The sequence below is a fragment of the Hylobates moloch genome, unplaced genomic scaffold (genome assembly GCF_009828535.3).
Source record: "Hylobates moloch isolate HMO894 unplaced genomic scaffold, HMol_V3 SCAFFOLD_4, whole genome shotgun sequence".
In the NCBI taxonomy this organism is placed as follows: domain Eukaryota; kingdom Metazoa; phylum Chordata; class Mammalia; order Primates; family Hylobatidae; genus Hylobates; species Hylobates moloch.
Genome location: NW_026652279.1, coordinates 14,625,286 through 14,651,203, shown reverse-complemented (window position 1 = coordinate 14,651,203; position 25,918 = coordinate 14,625,286). Strand labels below are relative to the sequence as shown.

Sequence of the window (25,918 nt, the reverse complement as noted above, 5' to 3'; positions counted from 1 at the left end):
AATTAGCCAAAACATCATGAACTACATAGCAAAGCTGCTTTGTAGTGTAGCTAAGTCATACGAATGCTTGACAAATGTTACTCATGGTGGCAATCATCCAAGCATTGTTGGCACTTCATCTGTAGTTATTTCCAGTACTGCTGCTAGGTTAGACTTGATTGTGTGCAAACTTCCCCTAAGTTCCTCTTTGGGTGATATGATTTACAGCTCTAATAAAAAAGGCCTTAGGGAGCTCAGACTTTTGGTTTCTCTCATGATTTCCTGGTTTGTTGTTATTGTTATTTATCTTCTCTGATATCTTTGCTTGAATTTCAGAATTTAAATGCATTTGTGTATTATTAATGAAGTAGGCCACAGTGGAACTTATAAATGCTCAGTAAAAGGTGGAAGTGTTTTAGGGAAAGTCTAGCAGCTCCTAGTATCCAAGAATTCAGAAGAATAATTCAAGTAGCTTTTTCTTCTGTGCACAGTTATTGAAAATGACTAATGTAGAAACACAGGTGGATAATGTAACATTAGAACCTACATTGCCTAGGTCAACTTTTATAAATGGTTAAACGTCGATAGGTATGATTACCTAAAAATGAAGGCATAAATATGTAGAGAGTTGACATGTTGCTGAATAGTTTCTGGGCATGCTTACTTTGTGATTGAGAATTATGTGGGAGCAGGGGTCTTTATTAGTCAACTAGGATATAAAGACTTTTCTCTAGTCAGATATCATGAACACCTGGCATTTTCCCATTAGCTAAATTAACGAACATCTCAAAGACCATACCTAAGAGAATACTGTCTCTAACCTTCTTGCTAAATACAAGGAGTCTTAAAATATTTTGTCAGGTATGCTTTCTTCCTGCAGTGAGTATATTCCTTCATGCCATTTCCTTAAATCAAATTGCTTAAAATGAACTGAGAGCTTTTATTTAAATTAAGGAATCTTCAGATGTGTCCTCCAATGAGGCAGTCAACACTCAGTTTATCTGTCTTATTAATTAAATCCAGTAAATTTTAAATTAAACACAGTTGACCCTTGAACAAAACATGTTTGAAATACATAGGTCTGCTTATATGGGGATTTTCTTTTGCCTCTGCCACCCCGAGATAGCAAAACCAACCCTTCCTCTTCCTCTTTTTCCTCAGCCTACTCAATATGAAGACCAGGATGAGGACCTTTATTTATGATGCTGTACCTCCACTTAATGGATAATAAATTTAATCTTAAAGAGACTTCATGTACAATTCAAGGATTGGGGAAACCTTAACAAAAGCTGTAAATCCAGAATCTTGTCTTAAAAAAGAAATGTACATCTTTGACTACATGAAAAATAAATGTTTCAATGGCACATGGTACCATAAACAAAGTCAGTAGCAATATGGTAGCTTTGGAAAGATGATTAGGGTTTATGTCTGTAATATACAGGATTCTTAATTTGACAAGGCAAGCCATCCAATAGAAAAAAACTGGACACAACACATTCGCATGGGTACTCATAAGAGTGCAAATCCAGATTGCCTACAAACCGAGGAACTAGTGCTTAAAGTTGAGCAATTGGAGAAATACTAAGTGAAATAACAATGATAAGTCACTGTTTTAGTTTTCTCTTGCTGCATAACAAATTATCACAAACTTCACACAGTGTACGTTCATGGTCTCAGTTTCCATGAGTCAGAAGTTGGGCCAGGCTTAGCTGGGTCCACTGTGTAAGGTCTTGCAAGGCTGTAGCCAAAGATATCCATCTTATTTTTTTAAAAAACAGATGTTGGAGGCTGTGTTCTTTCCTGGAGCTCAAGGTCTTCTTCCAGTCTCACATGATTGTTGGCAGAATTTAGTTCCTTGCAGATATAGAACTGAGGCCCCTACTTTGTTGCTGGCTGTTAGCTGGGGGCCACTCTTAGATCTTAGAGGCCTCTACAGGTCCCTGCCACATAGCCTTCTCACAGGCTCTCTCACTTCACCATGTGACATCTTATTTCTTCAAAACTAGCAGGCGAGTCCCTGGCTTTGGTCTGCTAATAATGGAATGTAATCATGGAAATGACTGTCCCATTGCCTTGGCCGTATTTTGTTGGACAGAGGCAGGTCACAAGCTCCATCCCCACATAGTAATATGACTCATTGGAGGTCATCTTAGAATTCTGCCTACTATACTCAATTTATTAACCTGGAAATGATTGTAAAAAAGCTATTACATTTCTTGCCAGGGGGAGGTGGGAGGTATGTGTAGGAAGAGGAACTTCTATTCATAACTGTAAGAAAGGAGAGTTATTGTAGCCTTTAAGTAAAGTATCTTTCTAAAACAGATAGTTTTTTAACCCAGTCAATCCAGTCTTGAGAGTCTGCTTTATGGAAATAAAGCCTCTAATATCCAAGGACATAGGATAAGGATATTTATTGCAGCATTATTAGCAGTGGCAGAAAAGTAGAAGCAAAGCGAGTGCTCATCAGTAGGGGGAGTGGTTGGATAGAGCATGGTACGTTTTGGAATATTATACTCCTTTAGAAAAATTAGTTACACACCAGTTGACTTTTAGGGATTTGCCAGAGGTATTGTTGAGTGAGAAGGGCTAGATGGAGAAAAATGACCTAGTTATTTGGGTTGAGGGAGGGCATAGGAAGTGTAAACTCCCTAGTAGGTATGCTTGTGCGTCTGTGCATGATTAGATGTCTAGAGAAAACTATCGAATAATATATACTAGATTTTCAGTGTGTGAGAAGCTGTTGAAGAATATTCAGGTGGAGAGAGGGTGCCAAGGAGAAGAAAAGGAACTGTGTTTTAAATAAACGGTCTCTTCCCACAAGTCTAATGTATGTGATGTGGTCATATGTAAAACTTGATTCATATGGTAAACAATAGGAGATTTTAACGGATTAATTTGAATTGAAATTTAATCTAATTTAATTTAATTTAATTTAAATTTAACAATTTTAATTGATTAGTATCTGGGAATATTCCTATTTCTCGGTATAGAACTTTCAAAATGGATGATGAATATTTTCAGTGTGCTTTATTTAGCACTTTCTGTTGTCAAAATGTATTATCTTAATTTTAAAGTCAGTAACTGGCATTCAGACGCCTTAAGTACAGAACAGTGTAGCAAAAAAGGGAGAGTCGGGAATTAAGGAATAGGTATTATTTAGAAAAATCTTCTTTATTCAGCCCTATTAGGATTTGAGCAGACTCATAGCTCTTACTAAAACTGTGAAGTCTACTTATTTATATATCCATAGTTAAGCAGAAATAACTTTTATTTCAGTTTCTATAATCAAAGTTCTAATTTTGACAAATCTTCCACATTGGGGGTTTTACAAAACTGAATGAAACATCTAATTTTTAAATGCGTTTTCTTCTAGTGTCTTTTTCTGAAGAAGAGAAATATCAGCTACGAAAATTTGTCAATAAATCTTATCTGCTGGACAGGAGAGCCTGTCGTCAAGTGTACTACAGTTTGATTGATATCCTTCTGGCATATTGCTATGAAACCCGTGTCACTGAAGGAGAGAAGAATGTAAGTGCGTGTATGTGTGCGTGTTGCCATAGATGACTGTGCTGAGTAAACTGCATTAAAGCATCAGTCTTTCTCATCTAGAGTAGAACTGGTGGTGATTAGTTATTCAGGGGATGCCCCCAGCAGTGTTGCATGTGTGTGGTGGTGGTGGTGGGTACCCACATGCAATCATACATTACTTAGTTGGTCTTTTTTTTTTTTTTTTTTCCGAGACAGAGTCTCGCTCTGTCGCCCAGGCTGGAGTGCAGTGGCGCAATCTCGGCTCACTGCAAGCTCCGCCTCCCGGGTTCATGCCATTCTCCTGCCTCAGCCTCTCCGAGTAGCTGGGACTACAGGCGCCCGCCACTATGCCCGGCTAATTTTTTTGTATTTTTAGTAGAGACGGGGTTTCACCGTGGTCTCGATTTCCTGACCTCGTGATCTGCCCGCCTCGGCCTCCCAAAGTGCTGAGATTACAAGCGTGAGCCAACGCGCCCGGCCCTTAGTTGGTCTTTTTCACTTTTCTCTTGGCATTAGTTTCTGCAAAAATAGCAGAGTAGGGAAGTTTAAGGGAGTGAAGCTGAGAGTAGAGAGGAAGGCTGCTCTGAGCTCTCATCTCTTTTAGGCCAGAGAAATGCTCTGTCACATGACACTTCACATTGTCAAGGGGGTAAAATGCCATACCCATTTATATTCTTTCTCTCAGCCAGAAGTCAGCAGATGCAAAATATGGCATTTTACAAAAGAAAGAAATCTTAATATTTACCTGCAAGTGTCCCTCAATTCATAGAGTATGTGTACTCTGAAAAATTATATGTAAATCAGATTTTTTAAAACCTGAATTATATCTTTTTTTGCTATTTAACGGGATCATATTATATAAGTAAATCCTTTGGTAAATTATTTCTTAATCTGTTAAAAAATAATATAGACTTTGTTGTATCTCTTCTTAAACCATGTTTCATTTTGTAAATGAAGAGCTAAACTTCCTTTTCACCTGTACCATTGATTGTATATTTAAAAAGGCTGGAAACCAAAAAACAGCCTTTCTAGTTAGTGTGGCCCTGCAGCTGTTTATAGTTGTCCTTGCTCAAAAGGTTATTTTTGATCTGAGCATAGCTTTCCTTTTTTGAATTACACAAATAATTCACATATAAAGGAAAATATACACATGAAGAAAATAATTAAGATTTCCTGTAATTTTAGTCATCAGAAATAACCACTGTTACATGGCGATGTATCTATTTCCAGTCTTCTTGCAGTGTGCATGTGTGTCTATATTGTGTGTATTTACCTTAGGTCCTAACGTATATACTATTTAACCTGCTTTTTTCACTTGACATTATAGCACTAGGATGGTATTAGAGTTAGAATTTTCTATGTACCAATTTTTTTGTTGTCATGATTCTGAAAATTTCTAGGGTGACTCTTGACGTTTGTGTCTGACTCCAAGATGACTATTAATTGTGTTAAGAGCATAATATATCTGAAAATACTTTTTGTTTTCACTCATCTTTTAAAGATACTGTAATTGGAGAAAATGTTTTCTTTGACCAAAAAGTGCTTCATATTAAATCTTGAAAAGATGAGTGTTTAGGTATATTTGAAAAAATCTACCATTTTTTATTCTTGTATTTGTGTATTTGAAATCATGAAGTCTTACAACTTGAGACCTTCCCTAGAATGTACTTATTCTCACCAGCATTCTCTGAAAGATCAAATTTTCTAGCAGCTTCTTCAGTGCCACAGGTAATACTTCAACATTATCTTTGATTCCTTTGATAGATTATTTATGGATTGTTTGGGAGGCATGTAACTTAGTGGAAAAAGGAGAGAAATTGAGCAGGGATTACTTTAACTTTTAGTTTCAAAACCCCTGGTTATTTGTTCTTGTGTTCTGGTACTCTTATCAGTAGAAAAGTTTTATTTTCGAAAATCCCAAGGAAAGTAACAGAAACTTCCCACTGAGAGTCTCTGCATCAGCAAAATAATTATTTTTCTATAGTTGTGAACACTTTAGTTCTCATATGTCAGTGATGCTCAGACACTGGTTGAATAAGAATTTGTTTGGTCTATTTAAATGACTTTACCGCTAATGTGATGGTACTGTTTTCTCCAAAACAAATAAAGGTTGAATCTGCATGGAATATCAGGAAACTGAGTCCAACACTATGCTGGTTTGAGGTATGATTTCCAGTTGCAATTGTTTAGAGTTTGTTGTTCAGAAGTTATTTTTGTTGTTTTTACATCATTTGGGGTAATTCAAGCAATTCCTTGAATTTTTAAAAGTAGAAGCTCTGTTGTACAAGTTTGTTTTCCATCTTTTTAAAAAAATTCTGATAATGAAACCAGGTAGAGTATTTTCGAAGCTGGGGGAGGGAAACACTTTGGAGAGAGGATGGAGACATGGTTTGTTGGGAAAAAATGTGGGGCAGAGTGAGAGGTGTGTTTGTAAGTTGGCATGTATTGGAGCTTGAAACTCAAAGATGGAAGCAAACCTAGGTGATAAGTGACTGTCAGGGTCTATGCTAAGAATACACACACACACACACACACACACACACACACGCACACAAAAAATAATGTTTTTTATATGTTTTTTTAATATATATTTGTATATGTAAAAAAACTTCACCTATTCTCAATATGTCTGTGAGGTAAGTATTGCAGGTTTGACAGGTGAGGAAACTTAGATCATATAGCTTAAATCTCTTAGGTCCTACATTTCAAATGTAGTCTGGTTGCATTTGATAACTCTTTTAGTATAGTAGTAATTGTTTCTGTTTTCTGAAAAATAGTTGTGCAGGTCTCACCAAAAATACCAAAGATATCTTTAAATTTGTAAGTTTTTAACAAACTTGTGCATCAAAACAGTAATTAAAAGCAGAAACTTTAAAAAAAGTATCAAGATTATATCATCAGTTAACCAGTATTTTTTAAGTTGTAAAATCAAGGTTGTTTCATTGACGTCACTTTGTTGAAATAATAGGTAAGATGTAAGCAGGAACCGAAGCACTTACTTCATATAGAATCTTACTACTCCAAAAATGGTTCAAGGACCAACAACCTGACCAGCAGCTTCAGCTGGGAGCTCATTAGAAAGACAGAATTTCATCCCACCTCACACTCACTGAATCAGAACCAGAATTTGTAGCAAGATCTCTAGGGAGTTTGTATGCATATTGATGATGAAAAGTGCTGCTCTCTAGGCTTCATTGGAGTTCCTCATGTTGCCATGATCAGCATATAATAGAGGAATCGGTTTCTGTGTTAGCATTTATTAATATGTTGAAAGTAGTTGGTGACTGGATAATTTTGTAGTATAGTTATTAAAAATCTACATGAAAATTCACCTATTTATGATTTTTAAGTTCCTAATTCTCTTTAAATTATGTCAAATACTAAGTGTTCTTCATCAAATTTATCATAGTTTTAAGGATTAATGTACATGTAAATTATGTTTCTCCCTTGGTTTTAATTTTTAAGTTTTACGTATGGTTTACATTTTTTATACTTTATCAAAAAACAATTTTGTGGAAATTTTCTGTTGTCTAGTGTTTTTAGTAAGTTTTGAATTGCTAATGTTATCAGTTTGATACCATTCAAGATAAAAGATCTTTTTTCCTAGAAATCAGTTTGATAAGCAAAAGCAAATTACTTAAGTAAATGTCTTGTATTACCCATGTCCAGTGCAAAAAAAAAAGAAAAAAAGAGGAGAGGAAACTGAACATACTCTACTAAAGAGTTCTATGTATATTTTTATTTTTAATTTTATTTTTTTGAGACGGAGTCTTGCTCTGTCACCCAGGCTGGAGTGCAGTGGCACGATCTTGGCTCACTGCAAGCTCCACCTCCTGGGTTCACGCCATCTCCTGCCTCAGCCTCCCTAGTAGCTGGGACTACAGGCACCCGCCACCATGCCCAGCTAATTTTGTATTTTTAGTAGAGACGGGGTTTCACCGTGTTAGCCAGGATGGTCTCGATTTCCTGGCCTTGTGATCCATCTGTCTTGGCCTCCCAGAGTGCTGAGATTATAGGCGTGAGCCATTGTGCCCGGCCTTTTTTTTTGAGATGGAGTCTCACTCTATCGTCCAGGCTGGAGTGCAGCAGCACAATCTTGACTCACTGCAGCCTCTGTCTCCCAGGTTCGAGCTATTCTCTGCTTCACCCTCCTGAGTAGCTGGGATTACAGGTGCCTGACACCACACCTGGCTAATTTTGGTATTTTTAGTAGAGACGGGGTTTCACCATGTTGGCCAGGCAGGTCTTGAACTCCTGACCTCAGGTGATCCACCCGCCTGGAGTCCCAAAGTGCTTTACAGGCATGAGCCACCGCTCCCGGTGAGTTCTACATTTTTGATCTGTGCCATCTTGAATAGCCTTAGCTGACAAAAACATGAAATGTAAATTATATTCAAATATCCTTTATGTGCATCTGTATTTTGTTAATGCCATGTGTTTTAGATTCTTTTTTTTTTTTTTTTTAATTTTTTTTTTTTTTTTGAGACGGAGTCTCGCTCTGTCGCCCAGGTTGGAGTGCAGTGGCGCAATCTCGGCTCACTGCAAGCTCCGCCTCCCGGGTTCACGCCATTCTCCTGCCTCAGCCTCTCCGAGTAGCTGGGACTACAGGCGCCCGCCACCACGCCCGGCTAATTTTTTGTATTTTTAATAGAGACGGGGTTTCACCGTGGTCTCGATCTCCTGACCTCGTGATCCGCCCGCCTCGGCCTCCCAAAGTGCTGGGATTACAAGCGTGAGCCACCGCGCCCGGCCTTAGATTCTTATTTGTAATCTTTAGGACTTTATTTAAAAGCTTTCTTGTGACATTTGTGATGTATTGATAGTGTGAGAAATTACAAAAACTAAGATTCTGTTTTATTATAAAGTATACAAAAATAATCTTATTTCATGGTTTTATGTTTCTCTTCTACTTGGCTTCACAATGATCCGAACTTACAGCTTTTAAATGAGAAAAGCTTCCTATTTCATTGTGTACATAATGAAATGTCTGTGTAACATTTTATGGAAATGACTGCTTATTAAAATGACACTTCACAGACTTGGACTAACGTTCATGATATCATGGTGTCTTTTGGAAGAAGAGTGTTGTGTTACCCACTCTATCGCCATTTCAAGCTGGTGATGAAGGCCTACAGGGACACTATAAAGATATTGCAACTGGGTAAGATATTATTGTGCTTGCAAATTTGGGAGGGAAAAAGTTGTAAGTTTTTAGTCTGTGAAGATATAATAATGATTTTTGCTTTTTTTCTGTGTATAAATAAGTAATGAAAAATGAATCCAACCACTTTTAAAGTATAAAATTCCTGTGTATAAGATATATGTAGATAAGTAATTTCATAGAGGCATAATAAAAATTCTTCTCCGAGAGGAGTAAGGAAGGTAAACAGAGAAGGCACACATAGTATCGCAAACCATTTTACATTATAATAGCTTGCATCATTCAGTATTTCTTGGCTGCCTATAATCTTCTAGGCTCTATGGTGGGACTGTGGGTCTAATAATAAAGAAGGTAGAAAAGTTCCCTGCTCTGTTGAAGTTTACAGGTTTGTCAGACAGATGATGGGTAAGTAAGCAATTCCAAAGAGAGAGTGAAAAGTACTCTGCTGGGAGAAGTCCAGGGATCGTTTAGGAAGGGACGTGTAACCTAGATTTGGCATGTCAAGAAAGATTTTCCAACAAAAAGCTCAGCTACTCTGACTACTTTTGACTTGCTAAATTCAACCTGAAAAGACAAACACTTGTTAGCTTCAAGGGTGTGGAAAATTCTGGGCTCTGAAACACATTCGAAAGTGCCCATAACGTCATCATTAGAGTAAGTATATAATTTCCAAGATAATGTCTTTGAAGGGGGGCAACATCCATTTGTATGTATTAGTTCTGGCACAGTTATTTAAAAGTCACTTTTTGTACTTTATGGTCATTTCTTATATTCTCCCCCTGGGGAGACTCATCATTCCTTTTCCCTTAGATAAAAGTGTTTCTGGGAGCTTGGTTTTCAGACTTCAGAATAAGAAGGGGAAAGAAAGGAAGTTCTTCCTTCTACCTCCAAGTGACTTGACTGGCCTGAAGAAGAGAATCACATCTCAAATGTTTTGTCCCACCTCGAGGTGTACTTTGCCTTCTGCGTAACCTGTAGTCTTTTTGCCCTGGTGGTGGGGATGGGGGAGGAAAATCATGTTTGAAGTAGATTATTTTAAAGTAGACAATAATTGTAAAAATGAATCATGGTTAGATGAAAGATGCCTTTTTATTCATCTAGTTGGTTTAGACTAGCTGTATTTTATTTTGAAGGATTGTTGATTATAGGATAAAAGAGCTATCATTGAGAAATCTATCTTCTTTAACTTAACGGTGGGAAACAAACTGCTTTGGTTTTTCATGTGTTATTTTTTCTTGCCTTCCATCCAAGATATTTTTTGAATTGCTAAACGTACCTTGGAAAATCAGTCTACTATAAATGACTGTGTGAGCCTCAGTTACACGTCACAATTGATTTCTTTTTTAAGTCATGCTAGATTATCTGGGCATTATTCATGGACTTAACCAGTGAGAATGCAGTTTGCGACTATCCTGTTATATCACGGCTTCCAGATGGAGAATTGGCAAAACCTCCACATGCCTGTTTGCACACACACTCACACACTCACTCTCACTCTCACTCACTTATACAGACTACTGCTTGTTACTTTTTATTCTGGGAAGTAATCTAGTTCTTTTGACTTTTATTGGAAAAGTAATCAGTTCTGTGATTGCATAACCAAAAATAAATTCTATTGCCTTGACTTACACAGGAATCAATTACCCAAACCGTTTTAGTAGGTCAGAATTGAAATTGAGACTTAATCTTTATTCATTATCACTCTGACAAGAAATAGTTTTATCAGCTGTGTTATGATAGTAACATAAAACTTGAAGTAACACACTGGAGGCCTCTACTAAAAATGAACCTGAACCCTCTATGTACCATGTACAGTGTGTTCTGTGACTAATTTGGATTGTGGCTAGTTAGTGCTAAAACTGAGGGCTGGGTTGTCTAGAATTTGTACCAGAAGCTGTGGAGATGACATGTTCTGGATAAGAATCGTCACCTGTCTTTGTACAGGTGGATGGCACGGAGATGCCATTATTGCCGCTGAAGAGGCTCATTTGTTTGAACACCCCATAATTTAAATAAAAGTAGCTCTGGTTTGGCATTTAGTGTTTTCCAAGAATGAATTCGTGCCTACTTATAATTCAAAATGTAGTCACAGTGTTCACACTTTTTATTATAAAGGTCAGTATAGTGTTCCATAGTTGAAAGTAATGAATAACCCTGGCTCCAAAGAAGGATTGATCTTAAATGGAATGAGCTTTCAAAACCAATGTAGGAATGCTTCAGAAACTACAGAATATTTCATTATAACTGATTGACTAAGATCTGAGTTTTCAAAGAGCCAGGAATTTGCCTCATGTGACTTCACAGTAGCCTTTACAAGGATTCTTTACTAGGCCTTTGGCCCTTTTCAGTTTCGTATTTCTTCTCATTCCTTCCCCTCCTCCAGAAGACTGTATGTTTATCTCTGGAGGTTGCTGTTCTGTTTAATCCAAACTCTTTAAGGGCAGGAAATCCTGCTTTGCCCCGTAAGTACTGTTTTAGTGCTTAACAAAGGACCTTGCTCTCCTTGGATCAGTCATCTTGGGGCACACGACTCCTTTTTTTCCCCTGTCTCTGTCTCTTCAACTTTTATTGCCTCTTTGTTCCATTCTTTTTGGAAGAATGGGTAAAGTTTTTCATAGAAGCATCACTTAGCTGCTATTAGTTAATTAAAAATAAAAGTAAAAGAGAAAAAGCAGATTTTCTAATGTATCTTCAGAAGAGTTCTTCTTTTTTTTTTTTTTTTCCTTGAGACAGAATTTTGCTTTGTTGCCCAAGACTGGAGTACAGTGGTGCAATCTTGACTCACTGCAACCTCCGCTTCCTGGGTTCAAGAAATTTTCATGCCCCAGCCTCCCAAGTAGCTGGGATTACAGACATGTACCACCACGCCTGGCTAATATTTGTATGTTTAGGAGAGGCGAGGTTTTGCCGTGTTGACCAGGGTGGTCTGGAACTCCTGGCCTCAAGTGATCTGCCTGCCTTGGCTTTCCAAAGTGCTGGGATTACAGGTGTGAGCCACCGCACCTGGCCCACTCAGAAGAGTTATTCATTTTAGAAGTGACAAGTTGTAGTTTAATACTTGATCGTACATTATTTATGTAATTTAGTGAGTGTATTGTCTACATCTTATTAATGTATAGAAGGTATTCCTTACTTTACTTCCATTAGAAGGGTATGATGGGATGGGATGGAAGAGAAACATCAACTTAATTTTTGCTTCCAGTTCCCCCTTTGAGCTCATTCTGTGGGTTCTTTTTTTTCCTTCTTCTTGGATGGAATATATATCCTATATATATCATATCATGTATTTGTCTCTTATAATATATATCCTATAACTTTTTCTATCACTTTAGATTTTTAAAAAGTTCTTTTACCACTTCTAGTCACAAGAGGAGTCTTAATTTCAGCGCTTAAAATGTCCACTTTGAACTTCATTACAAAAGAAATTCTTCCCTTCCCCAGCTGGGACCTGCCTGAGGGTGGGTGACCAGCCGCAGGGAGGAGGACCCCTTTCACTTTGGCAGGACATACCGCTTACCTCCGCTCGGCCACCGCATGTTGCTCTGTCCTGCTTCTTAATGGAAGCCAGACACCAATCTTTGTACTCTCCAGTTGGTATCTACAGTTAAAATTTCCAGGGTAAGCAGGTTGTACTCTCTTAGGGCCTCTTAAAACCCCCTTTCTCTTGGTTTAAGGTAACAGAAAAGCACCTCCTTCCTGCACCCATGGAGGGTCATAAGAAACTGCATAGCACTCCACCACCTTTATCCATGGAGATTTTTTCTGCACCTCTTTACTCTTAAGCTCCTGAAGGTGAATATTTGGTGAATGAATTACAAATCATTTTTAGTTTCTCTCTCTACAAGTTCAGCATAGAGAGGTTAGCATCTCTTTAAAATAAAGGGATGCTTGATACCAGTTAGGTGAGCCTCATTAGAAAAGAGAGTTCTGTCCTGATGTGTTAATAATACTTACAGGTGGATGGCACAGGGATGCCATTATTGCCACTGAAGAGGCTCGTTTGTTTGGACACCCCATAATTTAAATAGAGGTAGCTCTGGTTTGGCTAGTTTGTTAATAATAACCACAGCTGCGTGTGTTGGCTACCTTCTGTGTGCCAGTGCTAGGTTCAGTTCTTTAGATACCATATCTCATTTTGCTCATATTGCAGTCCTGTGAAGCAGGCATTACTATCCCCACTTTGCAAATGGAAGACAGGCTCAAAGAAGTGAAGTCAGTGGCCCAGGGTCTTACAGCTAGTAGGTGGGAGAGCCTAGATTTGACTCCAAATCTGTGTAACTTAGAGTCTGTGCACTTATATATATTGAAAGAGTTATAAATGAAATTATATGAAGCCTGGAATTTGCTTCAAAATAGTCCAGAGTGGGTTGTGGGAAAGTGGGTGGGGTGTAGCTGAAACAAGGTTGGCTACAAGTTGATTGCTGCCTGGGTGATGAGTATGTGGGATTCATGATACTGTCTTCCCTATTTTTGTACATGTTGTGATTTTCCTTTAGACAAAGTCTTTTTTTTCCTTAAGTCTGGACTCTTAACCACCATACTACCGTGTTTCAAATTTGAATTTATCCACCATTTTGTGGAAAACATGATTTCTATTAATATTTGGACAGTTGTCTAAATATTTTTTGGCTAATAAAAACGTATACAATTGTTCTTTCCATTTGCTGTTTTGTTTTTAAGGTTAGTAGAAAGCTACTTTTTAATAACATGTGGAGTCTGATGAATAGTAGCTACCTAGCAGGTAGTAACCCGGGAAACAACCTTCAGGAGTCTAGTTGTTGTCACCAATTAAAACCAGGTATTACTTCAGGTGATTAATAGCCCTTACTTATCAGTTATTAATTGGGCTCAATAAACAAATTTTCAGAAATTACTGATTTACTAACCTCTTCCATAGATAACAATCAATGAGAAAGGAAAGAAGAGCTATGGCACCAAGCACAGGGCTTGTGACTGATCAGTTTTTTAAAAGAAAAATGGATGTTTAAAACATTGAGGTTTGGCAAGTGTATTGTATGAGCTCCAAGTTTGGAGGAGACCTTAAAGGTGAATTTCTTTTTAATGTTTACATTTTATTTATTCCAGAGTCAGTTTAGCAAGTGACTTTTAAAAAAATTAAATTGTAGAGGAGATACTGCAAACTCGAAAACTAGAAGATGAAATCACTGCCATTTTCTAGTGTTGACATTTATCTATATTTAACTACTGTAAGATCCCAGTTCTGGACATTTTAAAGAATTGTTAGGCCTTTTAATTTTTACTCTTTAAATACATTGTATGAAACTATTTTGAGATTTATTCAACAAGTATTTGTTGAGAACCTGCCGCATGAGGCTGCTGAGCTGGATCCCGAAGATACAATAGTTCTAATGGGGGCACAGGGCACAGAATTACACAACTACCAGGGTTTTTGAAAAATTGCATTTGTAATAAGTAGCTCAAAAGAGAAATATGGAGAGTGAAAATATAAGCCAGGGAAACTGACCTACATTTAAGTCATTGAAGACATGTAACTTCCTACTGTGGGAGCCTCTGCCTTGTTTGACCTCTAATTCTCAGCTGCTACTAGTTTCCTAGCACCCTCAAGTACTTGTTAATTCCTTGATGAGTTCATTTATTCATTGATTTTTCAACACATATTTTGAATGTATGCCTACTCAGGAACCAGTCCATACAAAGCACCCTGTAAATATAAAGAGCAATAGAAAAATACTTTAGATGTGTGGGCTGTATTTGGGGAGCCTGTTCACTAGCCAGGGAGCTAAGATGTCCATCAGTAACAAAATATATTGTCAGCCGTGGTAAGTGCCTTACGAGAAATGTGGATTAAGTAGTTCAAAAAAGAGAGAGATGACACATTTCACTAGGGGTCAGGGAAATTTTCATAGAGGCTGTGAGATTTGAATTGGGACTTGAAGGATGGAGGGAATGTTGTAAACATTGTGAGTAAACCGTGTGAGGAGGTTCATGGGATAGTATAGTTTCTGCTATGAAAATAGGTTTGTTGGAATTAGATGATGGAAAATCGATATGCTATCTGATGCTGAGATTTGCTCTACAGCCTCTAAAACTAGTTGATAGTTTCTTTCCTATCTGAGTTAAGTGGTCACTGGAATTTATGTCTCTACTTTTTAAATATTATTGCTTAATTCCCTGCTCCTCACCCGGGAGATTGTAATTCCTTGTGTTTTCTTCCTCGTATTCTAAATTGTTCTTGAACTTTTTTTTTCTGGCTTAATTCTCCATACCAATTAATGTTTCTAAGAATAGAACAATCATACTGCTCTCAGAAACTTTAGCATGGAATTTAAGTCAGATACTGAAGTAGCATTTGTACCTATTTTTGCTGACCGTTTTACATACCACCTTACTGAAGAAAGGAGAGAACTTCAGAGGAGAGCAGGAGTTAACTCCTGGAAATCATGAACTGCTGCTGAATGTTTGAAAGGGAGAAGTCCGGATTCTCCTTCCTTGAGGCAAAGTGAATTCCTTTTACTCTTGTCTCTTCCTTGGAGTACAAGTCTGTGTTCCCAGTCTCCTAAATTAGTACATTCTTCCCATTCATATGTATTATTTAACCTCAGAGCATTTGCGGGTTTATACTTATAACGCTGTATAGAAGGATATTGTGTATAAACGTGAGCATTAAAGGAAAGAATATCAAGTTCTAGTCATCTCCATAGAATCTCTTTCCCCCTAATACTTCTAAATATTGTTAATCACTAAAAATGTTTAGATTGCTCTCATGGTAATTTCTGGGTTACATTTGTATAAAACATTCTAGATTCTCTTAAAATACACCATAGAGGGAAGCATCTCCCATATGGCTTACAAATAATAAATTGCCTTTTAATTGCCACAAATGATGAATAGCTTGCGGTTATTTGGCTTCAAAAATATCACTTAAAATATTTTAAAATGTTAGTATTCTTTGAAAACTGGAGTTATATAGAAATGCTTACTGATGGGTGATGGCTTCAAGTCAGCTGACCTCTTAAATATTACAGACAATTTAAATCTACACTATATTTTCTGTACTATTTATTTTTGTTAATTTCAGCAGTTTCTGAGCTGAGCAGTGTAGAAATCCCTAGAACTTAGTTACATGGTTTGAATGTATGGCTTAAAAAAACCTTCTATAATTAGTGCCTCTTTAAATAAATTTAAAGTCAGTTTTGAGATTATTTTTATGGATCTGAATTTTTTTTTTTTTTTTTTTTTTTTTTGAGACGGAGTCTCGCTCTGTCACCCAGGCTGGAGTGCAGTGGCGCGATCTCGGCTCACTGCAAGCTCCGCCTCCTGGGTTCACGCCATTCTCCTGCCTCAGCCTCTCCAAGTAGCTGGGACTACAGGCGCCCGCCACCACGCCCGGCTAATTTTTTTGTATTTTTAGTAGAGACAGGGTTTCACCGTGGTCTCGATCTCTTGACCTCGTGATCCGCCCGCCTCGGCCTCCCAAAGTGCTAGGATTACAAGCGTGAGCCACCGCGCCCGGCCATGGATCTGAATTTTTATGGAAGTAACTTTCTATAAGAAAATAGCAGAAAATTGTATATATTTAAGACAACTTTGGGGGAACAAAGAGAAAACCTTCTATTTGACCCTAGTGAATCAAGGTCCTATTGTATACTAACACTGAGGCCTTGATGAAGTGAATTGAATAATACTTTATGTTTTACCAGGAATACATGTAAGAATTATAATTATGTACCACATAACGACTTTCAGTCAGTGATGGACCACATGTACAACAGTGGTCCCATAACATTGTAATGCTGTGATTTTACTGTGTCTTTTCTTTATTTTCTTATTAAATTTTTTTTGTTTTTAATCAGAAAAGAGCTGGAGTATACTGTATCTTTTCTATGCTTAGATATGTTTAGATACAAAAATACTTAGCATTGTGTTACAATTGCTTACAGCATTCAGGACAGTCATATGCTATACTGGCTATACCATAGCCTAGGTGTGTAGTGGACTCTACCATCTAGGTTTGTGTAAATACATTCTGTGATGTTCACATGACAGAATCACCTAATGACGCATTTCTCAGAACATATCCAAATCATTAAGCAACACCTGATTATGTTTATATTTAGGTGATTTAGAGTTTCATTTCATTTATTTTTTAGAGACAAGGTCTCAGTCTGTCACTCAGCCTGGAGTACAGTATGGCATAATCATGGCTCACTGCAACTTCAAACTCCCGGGCTCAAGCTATCCTCCTGCCTCAGCCTCCCAAAGTGCTGGTTTACAGGTGTGAGCCACCATATCCCAACTTAAAGTTTCTTTAAGTAAGAAGTTAATGTTGGAAAATAACAAGTGGCAGATATTTATTTTTTCAGCAGACATGAATCAAATCTATTCTCCATGCAAAGGAGTATAACAGAATCGGCGAAGAGTCACAAGGATATTTATGACTTGGTCTTAGCTCTTAGAGAGTTTATGGTGTAATAGGAATGATAGGTCAAAAGATAAGGTACAAAATGTAAGTATTTATGAGGAGAACACATGGACACGTGCAACAACACCCATTGGGGCCTTTCGGAGGGCGGCGAGGGGGTGGTGCGGGAGGAGGGAGAGGATCAGGAAGAACAGCTAGTGGATACTGAGCTTAATACCTGGGTGGTGGGATCTGTGCAGTGAACCACCATGACACACATACCTCTGAAATTAAAAGTTCAAAACAAAAACTAAATATAAGTATTTATAATATAAGATACAAAGGGGAGACTCCCTTAAAAAAAATACCTTATTGGACAGTTATGGTGGCTCACGCCTGTAAACTCAACACTTTGGAAGGTAAAAGTGGGAAGATCTCTTGAAGCCAGGAGTTTGAGACCAGCCTGGGCAACATAGTGAGACCTTGTTTCTAGAAAAAAAAAAAAGTTTTTTAAATTAGCAGGGCGTAGTTCTGTGTGCCTGTAGTCCTAACTACTTGGGATCCCGAGGCCGGAGGATTGCTTGAGCCCAGGAGTTCGAGGTTACAGTGAGCTATGATCACGCCACTGCGCTGCAGCCTGGGTGACAGGATAAGACCTTGTCTCTAACAAAAAAAGAAAAAAGAAATTACCTTAATGGCCATCCACAGGCCAAATTCATCTTGTATTGCCCTTGAGCTAACAGTGCTTTTTACATTTTTAAATCGTTGAAAAAAAATAATATTTTGTTACTTGGGAAAATTATTTGAAATTCTCATTTTAGTGTCCATAAATAAAGTTTTATTGAAACACAGGCTCATTCACGTACATATTGTGTATGGCTGCTTTTGTGGTAAGATGACAGAATTGAGTAAGTGCATCAGAGATTGGCCTGCAAAGCCAAAATATTTACTTTCTATTTCTTTACAGAGAAAATTTACCACCTCTGCCTTAGGTATGTACATGGAGGTTGGAGGGGAGCCCTTTTGTAGGGAGTTGAGGTCTTTGGCTGCTTGCCATTCCAAATAGTGGCCAGCATTGAAGTAGATCATTTCAGCTGTTTTCTCTCGCCTTCCTACAAGGTGAGACTTAGCCGATCTAGTTGGCTCACATTAGAGTAGGCTTCTGTACATTAGGAGAAGCAAACTGAGATGCCTACTTCGCCAAGCAGGTAAATGAATAAGGATGCTAGGGTTTAAGGAAATAGAGACTAATGAGGCCTGTGTGAACTGGAGAGATACATGGCTCGACTGTAGCTTACTGTTGCTGTGTGAATATGTAGTATTGCCAGTTTTAAAAAGAAGTAGAAAGTAAAATGGTCTTTAAAATTTTTTAAAGCTTAGGTATGAACAAAGAAGTAAAATAATGTAAAATCACACTGTAAGAGCCATAGCATGTCTGAGAGCCCAGGTCAGCCTGGGAGGCCCCCAGTTTTCAGTCTCTGCTCTAAAGCAAGCTAAGTGCCAGCGTGTCTTTCTCATACCCTCTTGGACTTGCCACTTTCTAGCTGCAGTGAAGGCTTGCACCAGGTCTTTGCTCCTTCAGTCCTAACTTGAGACTGAGTCTCAACCCAATACAGGTTCTAAGATTGGGGCTGGCAAAGGAGCTAAGAGATGTCCCACATTGTCTAATATAGTTAACACCAGAAAACCTTTTTAAAAAGTGGATCCCCTGCCTCTCTTTTGACTACTTTGTATTGTTACTCTTGTCAGCCAGAGCCTGGTCAGGGTGGAGGAGATGAGTGATAGGATTTCAGTACCTCCAGTACCACACCTCACTCTGACCCAGATAGAGTGCTTGTTAGTGGTGGGAGGAGGGATTAATAGGGAAGGAGCAAACAGCATAGACCTAATGAGTGATATATAATGGTAGTTACTAAAGAATGTGTAGGATTTAGAAGATGTGGAGGAAGGGTATTCCCTGAGAAAGTAGAAGGCAAAAAAATCAGAAAAAGGAATATAAAAGAGTTCCATGTCCAAGAAAGGGCAAATTGCCGTCTGTCTGGAGGCCAGAGGTGTGAAGGGGAATGGTAGGATAAAGGTAGAAACAGTGTGGTGGGACCGGGCTGAAAGGAGCCTGCAATGGCTTGCTGATGAGTTTGGGTCTTATTCAGGGAGGAACCACTGAAGAGTTTGGCATTGGAGCCGGTGAGAGGCTTATGAAATTAGATTCATCTGGCAGCAGCACTTAGGATAGAGTCATTGAGAAGGGTGAGGTTAGTGGGCATGGAGAAGAGAGGAGATTTATTCTTGCCTAGACCCAAGGTAGTCTGGGGACAGGCAGTATGGTCTGAAGTAGAGCGCTAGCCACGGCACTGAGGAGGAAGGAATATGTGGGCAGGTGCTTCACAGGTAGGGGGGCAGGGACCAGTAACGGGAGTGCCAGGGCTGATCCATACGACCTGTTGTCCTCCTTCCCTTTTCATATATAAAGTACTTACATGTTTGTTGTCTCATTTTTAATTTCCATAGCAATTCTTAAGAACTTTTCTTCCTGTTTATCCCTGTGGAAACAGATTCAGATTAAGTACCAAACGGCTAAGAAGTGATACCAGAAGCAAGCAAACTCTGGGCTGTACAGCTGGTCCACAGTGGAACTGTTAGGATTGTTATCATTTTTACTTCGTGAGAAATCAGCTAATAACTGCATAAGATTATTTATATGTAGCTTTTTAATGATCTTTCCTTGTATTTTTAGAATTGGGGAACACAATTCTAAGATCTTAATTTCATAGTCAAAATTTTCATGCATCCTTTTCATATAAATTAAACATATGTAGAGATAAATATCTAATCAGCTTTACTAAATTATATTTATTATCCATTGATTAAAATATAAAGAAGCATAGCTCAGTTCTACCAGTATGCAGACCATTTAGCAGGAAGCAAACATATTCACTGAAACACAGTGAGGGTTTCAAAATGGTTTGGTTTTTCTCCTTTTTTGCCTTGACATACTTATCAGTACTTGAGATCACCAAAATAAATTCATCAGTGGTAGGATTAGGTTTAGATTTGTTTTTTCCTTTTATGAACCATTTGAGATATCCAGTTGTCTTTCTTCCTGTATACTCCTATTTCTTCTTTCCAACCTCATGCAATTTTAGTTTTTTTCGTTTTGAAATAAAACTAATTTCAAAGAATTAGAACTTTATAAGTGGTATCTGTTGGAAAAAAATGAAGTGTAATTGTTTTAATTAAAACAACAAAGGGCATTGAAATACATACTGTAATTCTTAAGATGGAAAAATTGAATAAAAATTTTACCCACAAAATTTTGAAGTTTTCTATGCCTATGGGTTTTTTAAAAGTTAAGGTTTAGGTTGCAGCTGTTTCAAAGAGCTTTTTTCCATGCATCTTCTACTTCTTAATCTACTTTTCTCCTTACCGTGTAGACGGAGATTTTTTTTTTTAATGTTCTACCTTGAACTTGGATGCCTCATTCTTAGTTGTCTGAAGAAATTGAAATTAGTCATGTTACCATTATGTAGTTTTGATGACATCTGGTCATGTATTTCTAAACTGAAGCAATCACTGTTTTGACAAGTTACTTAAGAAAGAGGACAGAGTTAATGTCAAGGGTGTCCTTCCAAACTGGCACATCTTGCAGGGACTGTTACAGCAGAAAAGGCAAAAAGCAGCCTTGGGTTAAATTTATTATTTGAACTTACAGTGGTACAGTGATGTAATAAAGCTTGTACAGCTACAGTCTTTTCTTGTCAGGGAGATATATAATTAGGGAAGGAGTAAACAAATTGTATATGCCACATTTGTCATGATGCAAATAAAGGTAAATCTGTAGACCACTGAGATGTTATAACTAGTACATGCTAACTGAGCAATTTGACTGGGTGTGTTTAAAGTTAGATTCTTTGTGCTCCAGACTGTGGATTAACAACCAGCGTTTATTGAACAGGATCATACAATTTGCTGGACATTGTTCTAGGCCGAGGAAGAAAGATGAAAATCATGTCCTTTCCTGTCAAGGACTTCATCATACATGGTGATAAATACTGACAATGGATTTATTGCATAGTGGCTGAGGGTCAGACAACTTATTTTCCAGTTCTGATTCTTGCCTCCTAGCTGTGATCTTGGCCAACTGCTTCATATCCTTGAGCCTCAGTTTTCTCATTTATGAAACAAGGAAGAAAGTACCTAACTCATAGGGTTAAATCATGTAATTATATGAAGTATCTGGTGCAGGGCAAGTGGGTAGCTCCTAATTACTTACGTCTGTTTCGTGCTGCTATAACAGAATACCACAGACTGGGTAATTTATAAAGAATAGAAATTATTGGCTCATGGTTCTGGAGGCTGGGAAATCCAAGATCAAGGGGCTGGTGAGGGCCTTCTTGCTGTATCAGAACATGGCAGAGGGTATCACATGGTGAGAAAGCAGGCAAGAGGTTGAACTGGCAGCCTGAAGTCCTTTTATAATTGGCATTAACATTCATGAGGGTAGAGCCCTCATGACCTAAATACCTCTCATTAGGCTGCATCTTCCAACACTGTTGCATTGGGGATTAACTTTCCAACAGATGCTTTTTGTGGGGTGCATTCAAATGGTAGCACTACTGTAGTAGAGGGGTATGTCAGGTATATGAGGGAACCCTAGACCAGCTGGGGGAAGAGTTAGAACCCTGTTTCCAGAAAAAGTAATGCCTGATTTGAGACTTGGATAGATGGTAAATTAGCGGTTGAATTGAGGGTTGTACATTCCAGGCAAAGGGGACATCTAAAAAGTACATGTTTGCTTCATGTTAATTTTGTTTGCGAGTATACAGATAATATATGTAATTTTAATAACAGAATACTTTTTAAATGGATAGGACTATAAGTTTGTGCTCAAAATAGTAATTCATTGCTTCAAGTATGTGTTTCTTAATACAAGTCAAAAATCGAAGCTTAAATGGCATCTGAGAAATTTGAGGATAAAAAAATTACATAGATCTAGAAGTCTTCTTAATGCTAAATTTAATGTGCGTGTTTGTGTTAATTGTTAGGGATTTGACTTTGTTCTACTTCCTGATAGGGCCAGGTATTAAAGCAAATTACCCCACTTTGGTTCTCTTAATTTAGATTAATTTAACACAATTTTTCTGCCTTCTTTCTTTTTATGGTCAAATGACATATGAAAATTAGTGTTAAAATACTTCATATTTGTTTTGATAATATAGTCTCATCGGAATCCCAGAATTCTAGCCATTTTCTAGCCAGGTATCTATTATACTAAGTTATGTATTTTAAATGATAGTAATGTTGGCTGTTATTTTGAGATGATTTTACAAATAAAGACCAAGCAGTGCTTTCCCGCGGGTGTTTTGAATAACCACTCTTTTTTTCTTTACTTATTGTTTTAAAATTATTATTATTTTTTTTTGTAGAGATGGGGTCCCACTGTGTTGCCCAGGCTGGTCTCAGACTCCCAGGTTGAAGTGATCCTCCTGTCTTGGTGCCTCCTAAAGTGCTGGGGTTATAGGTGTGAGCCACCAGGCCTGGTCCCTTTACTTATTTTGGCCTCTTGTCTTGATAAGGACAGATATGACATTTGATCTTAGCCAGAAGGCCAAGAAGCAATTGGCTTCTTGTCTTGAGTAACTCAAAACTTTAAAGGGCAGAATAGATACCCAGAAAACCACAGCCACATAGCTGTAATGTACCAGCAGCTGAAAAGAAATTTAGCTCTTATTGTATAGAATTAGCAACTTACATGTTTTTTCCCGATGCTGGCTTTTAGCCAGCAAAAACATCCACTACCCTGATCATCTGCTAGAGATGGAAACCATTTCTTATGTGCCTCCAGCCATGAGCTGGTCTGTCAGTGAAAGATTATTCCCAACCCTGCTCTCCTAGTAGGAGGATTTCAGGAAGCCAAGGGGAATATGTTAAATCCTATTTACTACCCACCTACTTATTACTGTCATCCATATTTTCTTTATCTTGTCATTACGTTTCTCTGTGTTGTCATTAGTCTTTCCCCGAAGTAAAACATTCATGGCACTTGTCATTTATAATACCAGGATACTAGTGTTAAACTGCTTTCATGAGTGACCAAGAGTTCTTGGTCTTAGAGTCATTCTTCCACGAGTAGGGTTGGCTTACTCAACCAAGTCCATCCTAGAAAATCCCTAACTCTTGGGATTCAATGTCCTGGAGAGAGCTGTTAGTGCCATTTTGCGGTGAAAATAGTTACCGTGGTTACTGTGCAAGGCACTGTTTTTTTTTTTTTTTTCCTGCTTTGAACCAGGCAGTGAACTGCCTAAAAATGGTCACTTTCCTGCAGTGCCTTTGAGCAGAAATGATTCTCTTGTACTTAGGCCTTAGCATTTTTTTATGCCCATATCGTGTATGATGAGCCCACGACTGGATAGAGCCCCACAGGAACCGTGTACTTTGAGTCCCCATAGGCTTCTGGCCACCGGCCATGTGACAGTCTGGAAGAGGGCCAGATTTTTCCTTTGCTCATAGCTGCTAGATAAGTGGCTGAGGGTCTGATAGAAAGAGCAGTCAGTACAAAAGAGACTGAAAAAAAAAGCCCAGCCACATGCTTGGTGAGTCTCCTGGCTGTGATGCTGTAGTCATCTACAGTGACATAGTCGGAACAAAAGAGATCAAGTGCGACCTCAGAGTAACAATGCATATTGTTGGGGGAGAATGGTTTTCATGTACTTTTTATTCTAGATTGTCAACTGCCAGTAGCCTGGTTATCTTTACCATATTTGTCACATCACATACTATGAAAGTAGTTTAAGGCTTACAGTTAAAACACAGCTTGTGAAGAGAGCATATGACTTTGCCTTTCAAAACTGCCTTGCAATATAATTTTTAAATAAATATTGCTTCTCAGTTGTTTAAAAATATAATTTAAAATGTGAATTCAAATTTGTAACCTTCATTTATCAATTTTTCGGGGGTTGGCTGTGTAGTTGAATATGTCTTAATTTTTGTTAAACAAATAATGAATGTTTCTTGTGGACAATTTTGAAAATAGAGGAAAGTATAGAAAAGAATAAACAACTGTACTCCCACATGTAGAACAATGCCAGGTGCATGATGGGCTCTCACATATTTGCTCAGTGAATGTAGAGACAGATACTGTTAATATCATTTGGGTATATATGTCTAGGATTTTTTATTTTTTATTTCATTTATTTTTTGAGATGGAGTCTCGCTTTCAAGTCGCCCAGGCTTAAGTGCAATGGCGTGATCTTAGCTCACTGCAGCCTCCGCCTCCTGGGTTTAAGCGATTCTCTCGCCTCAGCCTCCTAAGTAGCTGGGGCTACAGGCACCTGCTATCATGCCTGACTAATTTTTTTTTTTTTTTTTCTTGAGGTGGAGTCTCGCTCTGTCGCCCAGGCTGGAGTGCAGTGGCGCAATCTCGGCTCACTGTAAGCTCTGCCCCCCAGGTTCACGCCATTCTCCTGCCTCAGCCTCTCCGAGTAGCTGGGACTACAGGCGCCCGCCACCACGCCCGGCTAATTTTTTGTATTTTTATTAGAGACAGGGTTTCACCGTGGTCTCGATCTCCTGACTAATTTTTGTAGTTTTAGTAGAGATGGGGTTTCACCATATTGGCCAGGCTGGTCTTGAACTCCTGACTTCAGGTGATCTGCCCGCCTCAGCCTCCCAGAGTGCTGGGATTACAAGCATGAGCCACTGTGCCCAGCCCAGCATTTTTTAAATGAGTATTTGTCTTTTTTTAAACTTTTTTAAGATTTTTTTTTAGAAAATAGGGATCAGAACATGCAAATACAATATAATTTCTCTTTAAATTAAAAAAAAAATTTTGGCATTTCTTAGTTTTTGTTATTTGACATTTCTTTTGTTTGTTTTTGAGACAGAGTCTCGCTCTGTTGCTCAGACTGGAGTGCTGTGGTGTGATCTCTGCTCACTGCAACCTCCACCTCCTGGGTTCAAGCGATTCTCCTGCCTCAGCCTCCCAAGTAGCTGGGATTACAGACGTATGCCACCATACCTGACTAATTTTTTTATTTTTGTAGAGATGGGATTTCGCCATGTTGGCCAGGCTGGTCTCGAACTCCTGACCTCAGGTGATCTGCCTGCCTCGGCTTTCCAAACTGCTGGGATTAGAGGCATGAGCCACCATGCCCTGCCTGTTATTTGACGTTTCTTTTCATTATTATTCTTATTTTTTTTGTGATAGCTGGAAGATTTAAATTTGCCTGTGGCCTTTAGCAAGAGGGCAACCTCACTTTAGGCATGTCTGGTAAATGAAGCTGTATATAATTTTATTAGGTAATGGCTGCTGTGGATCCTCATTAAATATGTGACCTTAACTCCACCTCCCCAGGTCCAGTGATTCTCCCCCCTCAGCCTCCCAAGTAGCTGGGACTACAGGCGCATGCTACCACGCCCGGCTCATTTTTATATTTTTAGTAGAGATGGGGTTTCACCATGCTGCCCAGGCTGGTCTCGAACTTCTGACCTCGTGATCCACCTGCCTCGACCTCCCAAAGTGCTGGGATTACAGGCGTGAGCCACCACACCTAGTCCCAATCCTGCATTTTCTGTTAACCTGTTTATATTAGTAAAGTGTGGGATCTTGAGAGATAGTATTCTGGAGGTGTCACACAGCAGAGAAGCTTATTCAGGTTACAAGAGAATAGTTCGTTTTCCAAGACTTATGGTTGACATTTAAAACTTTTAGTACTTCTAAAACTAACTCCTTCCCTCTGCACCCTCCTTCCCCTAAAAAGAGAGAGAGAAGGAAAGCAAGAAAGAAATTAGTTGGCATATGCTTACTGTGACATTTGTCTTCTCTGTGGCAATTAAAACTTCAAAACATTCTTACAGGTCAGTTGTTCCTT

General features: G+C 38.4%; 1 protein-coding gene across 2 annotated transcripts in view; it reads left to right on the top strand.

The window, feature by feature from the left end:
* Nucleotides 1–25,918, top strand: part of SHQ1 (SHQ1, H/ACA ribonucleoprotein assembly factor) — a 105,686-nt gene that overhangs the window by 27,902 nt on the left and 51,866 nt on the right. The window contains exons 7-9 of one of the 2 annotated variants that reach the window (XM_032149500.2): nt 3,353–3,507; nt 5,617–5,670; nt 8,545–8,668. In XM_032149500.2, coding sequence (XP_032005391.1) covers nt 3,353–3,507; nt 5,617–5,670; nt 8,545–8,668 — 333 coding nt within the window. The remainder of the gene's footprint in view (nt 1–3,352; nt 3,508–5,616; nt 5,671–8,544; nt 8,669–25,918) is intronic. The other variant, XM_058437164.1, reaches the window with a different exon arrangement.